This window comes from Sphaeramia orbicularis, chromosome 12 (genome assembly GCF_902148855.1).
Source record: "Sphaeramia orbicularis chromosome 12, fSphaOr1.1, whole genome shotgun sequence".
NCBI lineage: Eukaryota > Metazoa > Chordata > Actinopteri > Kurtiformes > Apogonidae > Sphaeramia > Sphaeramia orbicularis.
The window spans coordinates 61695417-61707974 of record NC_043968.1 but is presented as its reverse complement, the minus strand read 5'-3'; the positions used below and the strand labels follow the sequence as shown (position 1 = coordinate 61707974).

At 37.6% G+C, this 12558-nt stretch overlaps 1 protein-coding gene across 1 annotated transcript; it reads left to right on the top strand.

Annotated features, from left to right (window-relative positions):
* Positions 1-6682: 6682 nt before the first annotated feature.
* On the top strand, positions 6683-11805 carry LOC115429587 (uncharacterized). The gene is made up of 6 exons (XM_030149176.1): positions 6683-7432; positions 10271-10423; positions 10577-10766; positions 10865-10947; positions 11028-11125; positions 11380-11805. Exons 1-6 carry the CDS (start codon positions 6698-6700, stop codon positions 11465-11467), a joined length of 1347 nt encoding a protein of 448 aa, XP_030005036.1. The 5' UTR covers positions 6683-6697; the 3' UTR covers positions 11468-11805.
* The last annotated feature ends 753 nt before the right edge of the window (positions 11806-12558 follow it).

The window sequence follows — 12558 nt, the reverse complement described above, 5'->3', positions numbered from 1 at the left end:
AACAAGAAACTGACGCGAGAACACAAAGGATTGTTAATGATAATAGTCATGTGCAGTGATATGTAATGCAGCAGAGGGTGGTGGTGGACTGTGGGCTTTGCACAGTCAGTCTGGAACACCAACACTTCCTCCAGTGTCACAGGACTTCAGCCACCGCACTGCACTGCAATGCAACAACCTGCTGTTCAGTGAATGCAACACTTCTCATAATACAGACACACGTATGACAGTGTCCTGAGCCCCTAAAGTTATTTACAGTTATAAGAGAAATAAAATAAAATAAAACATTTGCGTTGTTGCTATGACGCAGATCCTACATTAACCCTTAAAGACCCACACCTTTTTTTTTTTTTTTAAATCATAATTTCCAAATGTTTTTGTGTGTGTGTGTGTGTGTGTGTGTGTGTGTCTTTCCCAAGTGATTCATCACCATTTGTTATAACTTCAATCCTCTGCAATATATTTGTCAGTGAAAATCATGTATTTTCCCATATTCCATTTACTGATCATGTAGATCAGGGGTTTCCGATCTTTTAAACTCACGACCCCCAAAATACCAGTGCCAGACACGGACGACCCCACTATCCCCGAAGTGACTGAAGAAAAAAACAAACAAACAAACAAACAAACAAACAAACAAAAAAACGCACACAGGACTCACTCCAGATAACTTGCTGCATTTCATTGTGGATACTGCACATTTTACTCATTGTATTGTGTTAGTGGCCGGTTGATGGGTTTATTATTTTAGATTTTTCTTTTTTTGTTTTTGTTTTTTGTTTCTGTTTGATTTTCTTTCCATTTTGTTTTATTGTTGCCACACCTGTTTTGGAACATAATGAGGCTGGTTGCCACACACCTGTTTTGCCACATGCATTTGGGTTGCTACACAGAGCAGACAGAGCAGGACTGTGCTGAACAGAGAAGTGAGGTGAGCAGAAAGAACATTTGAGTTTGATTTGTTTGACGTATTATTTTGAACAAATATCAAGCAGATAGTCTTGTGGAATGTTTGTTGTTTTTTTTTTGTCAAAGCGCAGTTTGGTTTGCATACCACTGGATGAGTGAGGAGTTTGCACCCTTGGCAGGCGGAGCAAGGTATGTGGTAATTAATTGTAGTGGCATGCTTTGTTCTTTTGTTTGTTCTTTTGTTTGAAATATGTGTATTAAATTACAATTTTAATTATGAGTAATATGTCTTGTTTGTCTGTAATAATGTCTGTGCTTTTAAAGAAAATGTAACCTAAATAAACTTTGCAAAATAACTTATGTACAAATGTTTGTGTTTTAGTTTCCCAGTGCTCGATGATGAAATAAAGATTTGTACCAGTCAAACTCTACGTCATTTCATTGATGCCAAGGGCTGCTACATATTGTGTGTTATGTGCAGGGGTTCAAGGGGGGAGGGCAGGGGTCATTCTAGGATTAGAGGTTTAGGGGTACTGAGCACCCAGAGTGCTGGCTGTCCAGGCAAGAGAAATTTCACTGTTTTGTACATTTTAACACAATTTTGGACCATCATTCCCACATTTGTGAAAGAAAAGCATAACCTATTGTGGGTATGAGAAACTTTGTGACTAAACCATCAAATTTGATAAAAGTGATTTAATTGCTGAGCCACAGTAAAAGAGGAATGGATTGGAATCATAAAAGAAATATACCCCAACCTTTATTTCTGGTGGAAGACAATCCTCCATTTTGATACAGCAGCTCCTCAACATATACATCTAGAAGAGAATGGGTTTAACTCCAGAGGAATATTAGTCTCAGAGCTACCAGGTCTGCTTCAAACACTGTCTGCACATGACAATACATTCACTTTACAGCAGTGTTTTTCAACCTTTGAGTCGGGACCCCAAATGGGGTCGCCTGAAATTTCTAGTAATTGAAAAAAACCCCCAACCAAACAAAAAAAAAACCTCACTGATAAAAAATATATGGTGAGTTCAGAGAGACAATCCCAATACATAAGACACGATAAACTGAAGCTGAAACTGAAGCACTGTGGTACTGTTTATCTGTCAAATGTTCATTGTGGCCGGTTTATGATGCTGCAGCACTTTCATAATTCATAGTTTGAGTTCTTGTTTGTTCAGTATTAATTGTCAGCCTTGTAAATCCAAGCTGGACTGACTGTACATATCCTGACCAAGGAAAATAAAATTATCACTGTGCAGTAATCTACACCTGGCTTTTCTGCCTCCATCCATAATAATACACATTATATAGACTAAATGTCACCTAAAATTAATATTTATTCACAACATAGTATAGCAAACTATTACATGATCAAAAACAAATTAATTTTAGCAAAAATCTCCAGCAAAAGTCTTCGTTTAGAATGTCTGGGGTTGCCAGAAATTTGTCATGTTAAAATGGGGTCATGAGCCAGAAAAGGTTGGGAACCACTGCTTTACAGGTTCTATCAGTGGAACATTTATAAATCTGTTGTATAAGTGTACATAAACCAATATATACAGACCTGATCAAAATCTTAAGACCAGTTGAAAAATAGCTAGAATTTACCTTTTGCACATTTGGATCTTACTGAGGTTTTAAGTAGAGCTACAATATACAAAAGCAAGAAGGGGGAGTGAGACAAAAAGCACTTTGAAAAAGTAATTTATTGAAAACAACAAGTAAACTGAAATAGGCTGTTTATCAGCTGATCAAAAGTTTAAGACCGCAGGCTATAAAAGCCAAAATCTGCTCAAAATTCTCATTTTCTGTCGGGCATTCAGACAGTCATGCCCTCCTGATGGCTAAAGCTGAGAAGCTTTCTCTTCTTGAACGTGGTCGGATCGTTGAGCTGCATAAGCAAGGCCTCTCGCAGCATGCCATTGCTGCTGAGGTTGGACGCAGTAAGACAGTCATTCTAAATTTTTTGACAGATCCTGAGCATTATGGAACAAAAAAGTCAAGTGGTAGACCCAAAAAAATTACACCTGCGCTGAGCCGGAGGATCCGATTGACTGTCCGTCAAGACACAGGGCGGTCCTCGACCCAAATTAAGGCCCTTACTGGTGCCGACTGCAGCGCAATAACCATCAGACGGCATCTGCGGGAAAAGGGTTTCAAAAACAAAAAACAAATTCAAAGACTTCGTCTCCTACAACGCCACAAAACTGCCCGTTTAGACTTTGCCAGGGAGCATCAAACATGGGACACTGAAAGGTGGAAAAAAGTTTTATTCTCTGATGAGAAAAAATTTAACCTTGACGGTCCAGATGGCTTCCAACGTTACTGGCATGACAAGGAGATCCCACCTGAGATGTTTTCTACCCGGCACAGTGGAGGGGGGTCCATCATGATCTGGGGTGCTTTTTCATTCAGTGGAACACTGGAGCTTCAGGTGGTGCAGGGTCGTCAAACGGCGGCTGGTTACGTGCAGATGTTGCAGCGGGAATCCCTCATGACTGAGGGCCCTCGTCTGTGTGGTAACAGCTGGGTTTAAAAACAGGACAACGCTGCAGTTCACAATGCTCGCTTGACGAAGGACTTCTTCAGGGAGAATAACATCACTCTTTCGGACCATCCCGCATGTTCCCCTGATTTAAATCCCATAGAGAACATTTGGGGATGGATGGCAAGGGAAGTTTATAAAAATGGCCATCAGTTCCAGACAGTTGATGCCCTTCATGAAGCCATCTTCACCACTTGGAGCAATGTTCCCACCAGCCTCCTGGAAACACTCGCATCAAGCATGCCCAAAGGAATTTTTGAAGTGATGAACAAGAACGGTGGAGCTACTCATTACTGAGTCCTACTGACAAAATGTTTTGTTCTGGTTTGGAGAGTTTTTTGTAATTTTTTGAGCGATGGTCTTAAACTTTTGATCAGCTGATAAACAGCCTATTTCAGTTTACTTGTTGTTTTCAATAAATTACTTTTTCAAAGTGCTTTTTTTCTCACTCCCCCTTCTTGCTTTTGTATATTGTAGCTCTACTTAAAACCTCAGTAAGATCCAAATGTGCAAAAGGTAAATTCTAGCTATTTTTCAACTGGTCTTAAGATTTTGATCAGGTCTGTATGTGGAATAACACTTTATCATATATCGTCAAAACATCAGCAAACCAGCACTTTTGTCATTTGTTTTCCAATTAATCTGATTAAAATACGTAACATTTAGCACCTTTAATCTCCGAGGCAGATAATTTCTAAAAAAAAAACTGTAGACCAGTGTATATGTCAAGTGTCTCTCTGCTCTCCTCTCTTTATGTGCTTTAACCAAAAGGCAAATAACCAAACAATGAGTTTGATATCTAATAAGAGGTATAAACTGGTACATTTATTGAACTTACAACATAATTGTAATAGAATATTTGGTTGCTGTGGAAAATGAGCTTACACAAGTTGATCTTACACTCTTTCCTGAATCTAGGGACTGGCGATGATAATGTGTTGGTATTAAGTGGCAGGAGTAAACCAATATCCTGGTTTAAACCAGGTACTTCCACCACTACTGTACCCAACTCCAGAAGGCACCACCTGCGCACTGCTCTGTACAGGTGGAGCTCAGAGTCCAAGTCAGGGAAAGGGAGGAGGGATGGAGTGGATCAAACCATTTTTGAGACTAAATTGGTGTGTGTGTGTGTGTGTGGGGGGGGGGGGGGGGGGGTGCTGTATTTTTGTTGTTATAATGTTATGTTTCAATCATGTACTGTTGGTTTTGACATTTTTCTAGCATGTTAAAAATGGGCATAAAGTAAATAAGAAAAAAGAAAAATTTCAGCAACCTTAAAATATTTTAGGGGTGCTGGGAATCAATTTAAGGGTGCTTCAACACCCCCCAAAATGGGCTAAAATGCCCATGGGGGAGGGGTTTGTGTTAATGTTTATTTAGGTTAATGTGCCTGTTTTACAATGGTTATTGACCTGTTTATGTCTATTTTTATTATTGTGACATTAGTTCAACCTGTAGGTTGAACAATGCTTTACCTGTTTGACAGTCTTAGCTCATTCATTTTGTGCAGTCAGTGGAACATGTGTCCTATACAATGACTTCATGTGTAATGACTCTAGAGCATCTCAGAGTGACTTTCCTCCCTACAAATGTAACATAAATGCTCTCAATCTGCCATAACTATCTCAGGGGTCACATAAAGAGGTTTCAGAAAATCATCTCACGACACCCACTGTGAGAACCCCTGATTTAGATGTTCATAAAAGCTCAGAGTAAATTCAAAGGTTATTGGATCAAATGAGGAAAAAGTCACTTTTTCATCAAAATATATCGCTAACTGAACTGAGGTGTCTCCATCCACTGTCACTGATCCAACTCCATGGGTTTTACTGGTGAATCAGTGTTGTAGAAGATGATGGTGTGTTCACTGTGGAGTCTCTGAACATCTAAATGGGTCAAATCTGATGACCTTGAAAAGATGACAAACTGCATTTAACACCAATTATTTACATGGACTGATGGGATTAATGTATCGGGAGTCACTGAACATTTTAGATCAGTAGATGATTTTTCTTGTCAGTGTCTGTTTGGGTCTTTATGGGTTAAAGCACACAGGTGTGTTCTTGAAGTTTATAAATGTTGGATGAATTATAAAGGAGAAGAGTCAATTGTTAAGATGTAACAAAACAAAAAGCATGTGAAAATGACAAAAAGATAAATAAAAAACTACATAATAGATTAAAGAATACAAAAAAAAAATAATAATAATAAAATAAAAATGTAGAAGGCGAAGCTTTCAGAGACATGTTTTGATGTGTTACTGAATTGTGTGTTTATTGGTGACAGTTGAATTACATCACTTGTTGGAAGTGATTTAAGCTGACGTTATCTTCCTGAGACTGATTTATTCAACATTGTTTTGACGGCGGAAGAGACCCAAAACGTAGATATTATGTCAGTTCATGGCATAGTCTTGCAGATGACACAAGGGTGTTATTTCAAGCCAAAGAAAGCTCGGGAACCACTGCTGAAGACTTCATTATCAGTGATTAAAGCTGCAAACAGTGTAGCTCTGCCACATGCAAAGACATCACAGTCATGAATATGTTTGTTGAAAAACAGATTTAATAGGAAACATATCTCTTAAGCAACAACAACAGACTTACAGTGACTTCGTGCAGTGTTTGACAAAACAGCTTTTGCTTTTTGTTGCCGTGATTGTGACTGATGACCTGAGCCGTCATCGTTCACCTGGGGAATGTAGATCCTATCAGCAGACAGGAATGTCTATTCTACACATTCCTACAAGGCTCATGTGTATCTTGATTTGTTGAAGTGACAAAATAGCGCCTTGTGTTTCAGCTTCTTGTTACAGTTTGTCTGTTCACACACATATTCTAATATTGTATGTCTGATTTTAACATATTACATGTTTTCTCACATTCATACATGAAAGGGGTAAGGTAAAGTAGATTCAGTTAGAGAACATTTTTATGGTTTTGCTTTGGTTGTGATAAGAAAATCTACTCACTAAAGCAGATCTCACAGTATTATCTGTAAATAAAGCAGGTAAAGTGTATAGTTTGTGTCTATTTCACAACTTGTCCCTGTATGTTTTGAGTTTCTTAACCGGTATGAGGACAAATCAAACATCTCAAATACGTTGGAGCTGAGTCACCGTCTTTTCCCAGTACTGTGGAAGGAAAAAGCAGGTATGAACATGCAGCTCTGCAGGGTGACAGGAGGGATGATGATGGGGAGGTGTGGTGAAGGAGTGGAGGCGGATCACAGGGGATGTTTAGAATTCTACATCACCAGTTCAGCTCTAATGACTGTGTGGGCCGTCTGAACCCAGCGTCTTCAGTCTTCAGCGGCGTGGCATGGAGGACACAGCACGAGGCTTTGGAGATGAATCTGTACAGGAGCTTTGGAAACCTTATGGAAGCTTGGGTATCTGAGGGAGCACCAGACTCAGAGTGGCTTGAAAATAATGATGAAGACTCCCCTTTATCTTCCTCTGATATGGAGACGAACCTGCGCTCAGAATCAGTGGACTCTGGAGTGGAGACTCCCAGTTCGGACATGTCTTTCCCAGTAACATCTGGCTTACTCTCAGCAGAAAGTGACACTTTTACAGCAGAAAAAGAGGACGGACTCACCTCAGCATCAACATCACAGTCTCCTGTTTTATCCTCTCCTGCAACTCTTCATCCTTCTTCCTCCTCTTGCCTCTCGCAACAGCAGGGATCAACAGCTTTACACCTAAAACTAGAACAAGCTTTGCAGAGGACTGAATCCAAAAAGGAAAACAACAAGACTCTGACAGTGGACGAGGTGCTCAGGAGAAGGCCTCGAGCTTCTGTGCTACCCAAGAGGCACATATCTGATGTAGTGAGAGGTCATAGGTCAGATAGTTTTAGCCTGAGGAGGACGGTCAGCCCATCAGTTCTGGTCAAACAGATGTCAGAGACACACAGACGACCACAGTCCATGACTTTTGGGAAACTCCCCACTCAGGCAATAGCAGAGGTAAGATATGTTTCCAACAATCTGTTAAAAGATGAACCCATTTTTTTGGAAAACCAGATAAAAGACAGACATTTGTAAACTGTGTCTGATTTCCATTTGGGAGGAGAGAGGCGTTTTGTTTGGCGGGACCGGTTTCACTGTGACATAAGTTTCACAGTAACGTGTATGGTCTTGCACATCAGCGGCTTGTAAATATGAAAGGGAAGAGTCGAGGAAAAGTCTCAGAAGTTTGACAAGGCCTTTATTTTACTACACACAAGTTAGAGGGTTGCAACACACGATCACAAAGTCACTGTCGCATCTAAAGTAGGCCAGGCATGTCATTAGTCACACAGGATCTCTTTCATGCTCATGAGTCCGACTGTGGTGCGAGGGATCACAAACCAGTCTGCCCAGGTGAATTTACGCCCACAGGCACGAGAAGAATGGATGGAGACGTTAAGACGAGCAGCCTGTCTTATTGTGTAAATGTAACAGTAATGTTGTCTCCTATTGTAAGCAATGGAAACGTTTTAACTTCATTACAAGGTTCAGTTTCATCAATAACGATACAAGGACTCACTATATTTCACATTTGCTGTGGCTTAAGTGAGCTTAATATGTTAATCAGATGTTGAAACAACTGGATAAACCGTACCTCTGTGACTTAATTAAGTTCTCTATGTTTTTTTTTAATCCCTGGGTGTGTGCGTGTATGACTTTCCTTTTGCTGAATGAAGACTATAGAGCTCTGAAGAATGAATCACAGGGCAGAAACATTAATGTCAATCACGCTTAATTATCCTATTGTAAAACTTTGATATGTAATTATACTTTCATTATTTTGTTCATGATTTAACCACTTCATGGCAGTAGGGATTGACATTAAACACCACACAATTAGTCACTTAAACATCTGCAGACACTAAACATGTTATTATTGAGCTTAAGTTAAAAGCAGCATTATGCATCTAATATGACTGTAAATGACTATAACCTGTGTGATGACATTACACCACTCATAACATATCAGATAAAAATATGATTGTTCATGTCACTCGCTGTGACAGTAACAGCTTCCACTGTGCAATTCAAGTAAATGTGTAAAAAAAACAAACAAACAAACTTATTTAACCAGATAAATGCTCATTGAGATTAAAAATCTTTTTTCAAGAGTGTCCTGGCCAAGACAGAAGTTACACAAAAAAGAACTCACAGCCATACACTGCAAAATTATTTAGTTCTTACCAAGATAAAAACAAACAAACAAAAAAAACTTAGATTTAGAGGTGTTCGATAATTTATCTTGTTTTAACAGTTAATTTCTTATTTCAAGTGTTCATACATCTGTAGACATGCTTATTTGTAGATTTAACAATCTTAATTGAAGAAATCTTGTCAAATGAAATTATCTTGCTGCATGGACAGATATTTCAATTGTTCTTGAGTACATTTTTTATCTTGTTTTTAGACACTCTTTTATACAGTGTACATTAAATCTTACATACATCCACACTAAAAATACACATAAAACACAATAAAAGTCAGTCCTAAAACCATACATAAATCACTAAACTAAGAACGTACATTTAAAACACCATCAATAATTTAAAAGGTACAAAAAGTATAACAACAGTGTTCCTTAAAAGCATCTCAAAGCAGAACCCCATTCAATCAATTAGAAAAGCATCTACATCCTGATTTATCCTTTTCATATTAATTTAGATAGATTTTGAATGTATTTGAAGAGACCAGTTCTTTCAATTTAATCTCCTTCTGTAAGAAGACTATGTTTGCAGTAAGTCAGTAACCCCTGCTGAATAGAAAATAAAATTTCAGAGGAAACAACAGCAATTAACATATAAATCTGGATAGATGGGTACACCTAAGGTTTTTTGTTGTTTGTTTTCACATCAGGGGCTCTATATTCCTAATTTCTTGTGTAAATAAAAGTGATATATAAAGTGATGTAGTTTTTTTTTTGTTTGTTTTTTGTTTTTTAACCACCTTATTATCTTTAGTCAATAACTTATCACAGTCTAGATCTGTGATTCCCAAACTTTATCAGCAGTACACATAGTATATTATATATAAATAGAGTAAGCAAATAGATAAAGTCTCCTCAGGAGCCACTGTTACAATAATAAGTATAAATTAATTACATTTATTTATTTAATTAATTAATATAAAAAAATGTAATTAAGTGCTACAATGTCTACACTTTTACCACCTTTTCCACCATAAAAACCAATGCTGAATTGCATGCACTTTGTTGAAATGTTGGATTGTCAATCAGGGATAGAAATATAAAGTAAATAATTGGAAAAAATTGACCCCCCCCCCCCAAAAAAAAATGAAAAAAATAAAAATAAAATAAAATAAAAAGAAATAGCATCCTCTGCATCATAAATTAAATGATGTTTTGTAATGCACAGGCATAAGTCTTGTTCCTGTGAGCTGGTTTTCCAATGACTATTTATTGCATTTATTTCTTTGGCCACATTGTTCTCTTAGGGGTGTGAATCTTTTTTAGTTGCTTTGTTCTGTGCTACCTGTTTGAAGAAATGAAATCCCTTTCTATTGTATCTGATTTCATTATAAACAGTATAACAGTAGGACGATAAAGACACTTGCTGTACCTGTTTGTTTGGTTTAAGCTTCTTATGAATATAACCCTGATACTTTTTTCCAAGTTTATTTAATTGCAAATGTAATAACTTTCAGTTTTCCACTATTAATCAGATTAATTACAAATGACTACATCACCTTTTCTACTTGTAATTGTCACTAATACCAAAGTTTCTAACTTTTTTTGTTTACAATAAAATGCACCATTTTGTTGTTGAATGATCTATGCAGGACTTTGCTGGAGAACAGAACACAGAACTGAGTCCAGGTCTCATGTACCTGGAGCAGGTCTGCCAAATGTTGGAAGAAATTGCCAGGAAACAAATGCACAACCGCGTCTTGCAGACGGAGATGGAGGCCTTGCAAGAGCATCAGGAAATGCAGGTGAGTCGTGCAAAGACAATGATGAATCACATGCTTGTAAGAAACTGACACAATAGGTCATGTTATAAACATGACACACGAGACAAGTTGGTGTTGACAACATGTCTTCTCACTGCTTCGGGGCTAATATGAATTAAACTTCCCCGTCACTAGATTCTCTCCCAGACTGTTGACACCTGTCAGGGGGATGCAGAAGCTGAGGAGGAGACCATTTATTGCCCAAAGCTTGAAAGCACAGAAGTGGTTCAAAACTCCAGTGACGCCCTGCAGCATAAAGAGTACCCTAATCGACATATGCGTCAAAGATCTGCTTCAGACACTAATCTTACAACACTGCATTTAAGTAAGTTATCATATATGATTTTTAAAATTTAACATAGAAACATTTATTGGCACATTGAAAAGGTATTCATAGAGCTTATGTTTGTGTGATTGTTGCAGGAAGGTTAAAAGCAGACTGTAGAGGGCAGCATATGAGTACAGATGACCTATTGGAAACAGCAGAGGAAAACCAGGACTTACAGGTAAATACAGTCAAATACAACACCGTTTAATTTCCAGTTATTTTGGTGCACATGCTGTATTTTTCAATGTGTCTTTTCAGGAAACTAAGAAGGAGAAAAGGAATAAAACTACAAGCACACTCGGTCGGAACTGGAGGTTTAAAATTGGGCCTTTGAGAAGAGAGGATTCTGGAAAAAGGTGAGAAACTGTTTAACACAATGTTATGAACCTCATACGATGCTTAGAGGGAATGTGTGTTGTGCTCCATCATGGCAGCCATCCACAGTGATGCAGTAGTCCAGAGATAATGCACAGTAGATGCAGAGGCAGTGGTGGGAGCTCATTCTGTGCATCTGTTCCTCTTGAACACTCTGTGCTTAGCTTGCAAACTGCCTCCAGACTTCTGCTGAGGCTTTTTTCAGCTCTGTGTGATGAATTTTTTATCTATAAAGCCAACAGATGCAGCCATCTGAGAGAAACTCCACTCGACGGCGTTTGAGCCAGCTGTTCAGAAGGAGAAGGAAAACTCTGCTTTCATAAATGGACTCCACTGTGATTCTTCATGATGTCTGGAGAAATTCACAGTCTGTATGTAGATTACACAGCCAAGTTTATTTATTGTCTATTTTCCACATGTCTGCATTATTTATACTGATAAATCACACTATTTCCTGTGAAAGTGGAGTGAGGAATTTGATAAATGTATGGTTATTTTTATTTGATGTAATATTTTATTCATAAAAACACATTGCTTGATGAGAAAATGCCAAAATGTGTATCTGTTAATCTTCCTCTTGTTAAAGCTGCTCAACAATGGCATGAATCCACAATATACTGCATGATGACAATAATAATAAAGCAATGTGTTCTGTCTGGAATCTGTTTCATTATTTCATTCATGTCCTCTCGCAACAGGCCTTAACACATCAAATATTGGGATTTTTCTTCATATAACAAAATCATTTGAAATAAAAATAGAGATGTTTTTACTGCAGAGTTCTGTGGTTCAGCAACTAGACCAAATCCATCCAGGTAATGATATTGAAATTAATCAAAAGCATCAGATATTTGGCATTTCTTCCTGATTTAACACTTCAGATTAATAGAACTGCTGCTGACTCACTCATCAATTAATCAACTGATTATTTTTCCTGACGATGAGGTAAATTAATTGAAGCACTTCAGAGATTATTATAGATTAAATGATTTTATGGTTGTCTGCATTTCCTGAGGTGGTATTTATGGTGGAGCCCTCTTGTGGACATGGAGATGAAAAATATGTACTGAAGCCACTTTTAATAATTTCTTTCACGCATTTTACTTAATTCATGGCCACTTAGTTTTCTTGTTTTAATTTATTCATTTTCATGTTTTACTAAATTATTTATTAAGTGGTGTATTTTCTGTATAAATACTCAAACGCACAAGTACACAGGTGCATTTAATATATATACAATAGTTTGTAAAAGAAAAAAAAAAATTACTCATAAAACTAAATTTTTAATTTAATTAAAAAAATAATACAGTAGCCCTGAAAACACTAGAACATTTCAGACAGACAATCAAATTTCTGAAAAAGTGTCTGGGAGAACTGTTGTCCCACCCTTTCCATAAATGCCATGTTTTGGTCC

Excerpts from the sequence above, each read along its gene's own strand:
- LOC115429587 (XM_030149176.1), top strand. The coding sequence starts at position 6,698 with ATGTTTAGAATTCTACATCACCAGTTCAGCTCTAATGACTGTGTGGGC. Across the intron at positions 7,433-10,270 it reads CCACTCAGGCAATAGCAGAG|GACTTTGCTGGAGAACAGAA; the intron begins GTAAGATATGTT and ends TGATCTATGCAG. Across the intron at positions 11,126-11,379 it reads AGAGAGGATTCTGGAAAAAG|CCAACAGATGCAGCCATCTG; the intron begins GTGAGAAACTGT and ends TTATCTATAAAG.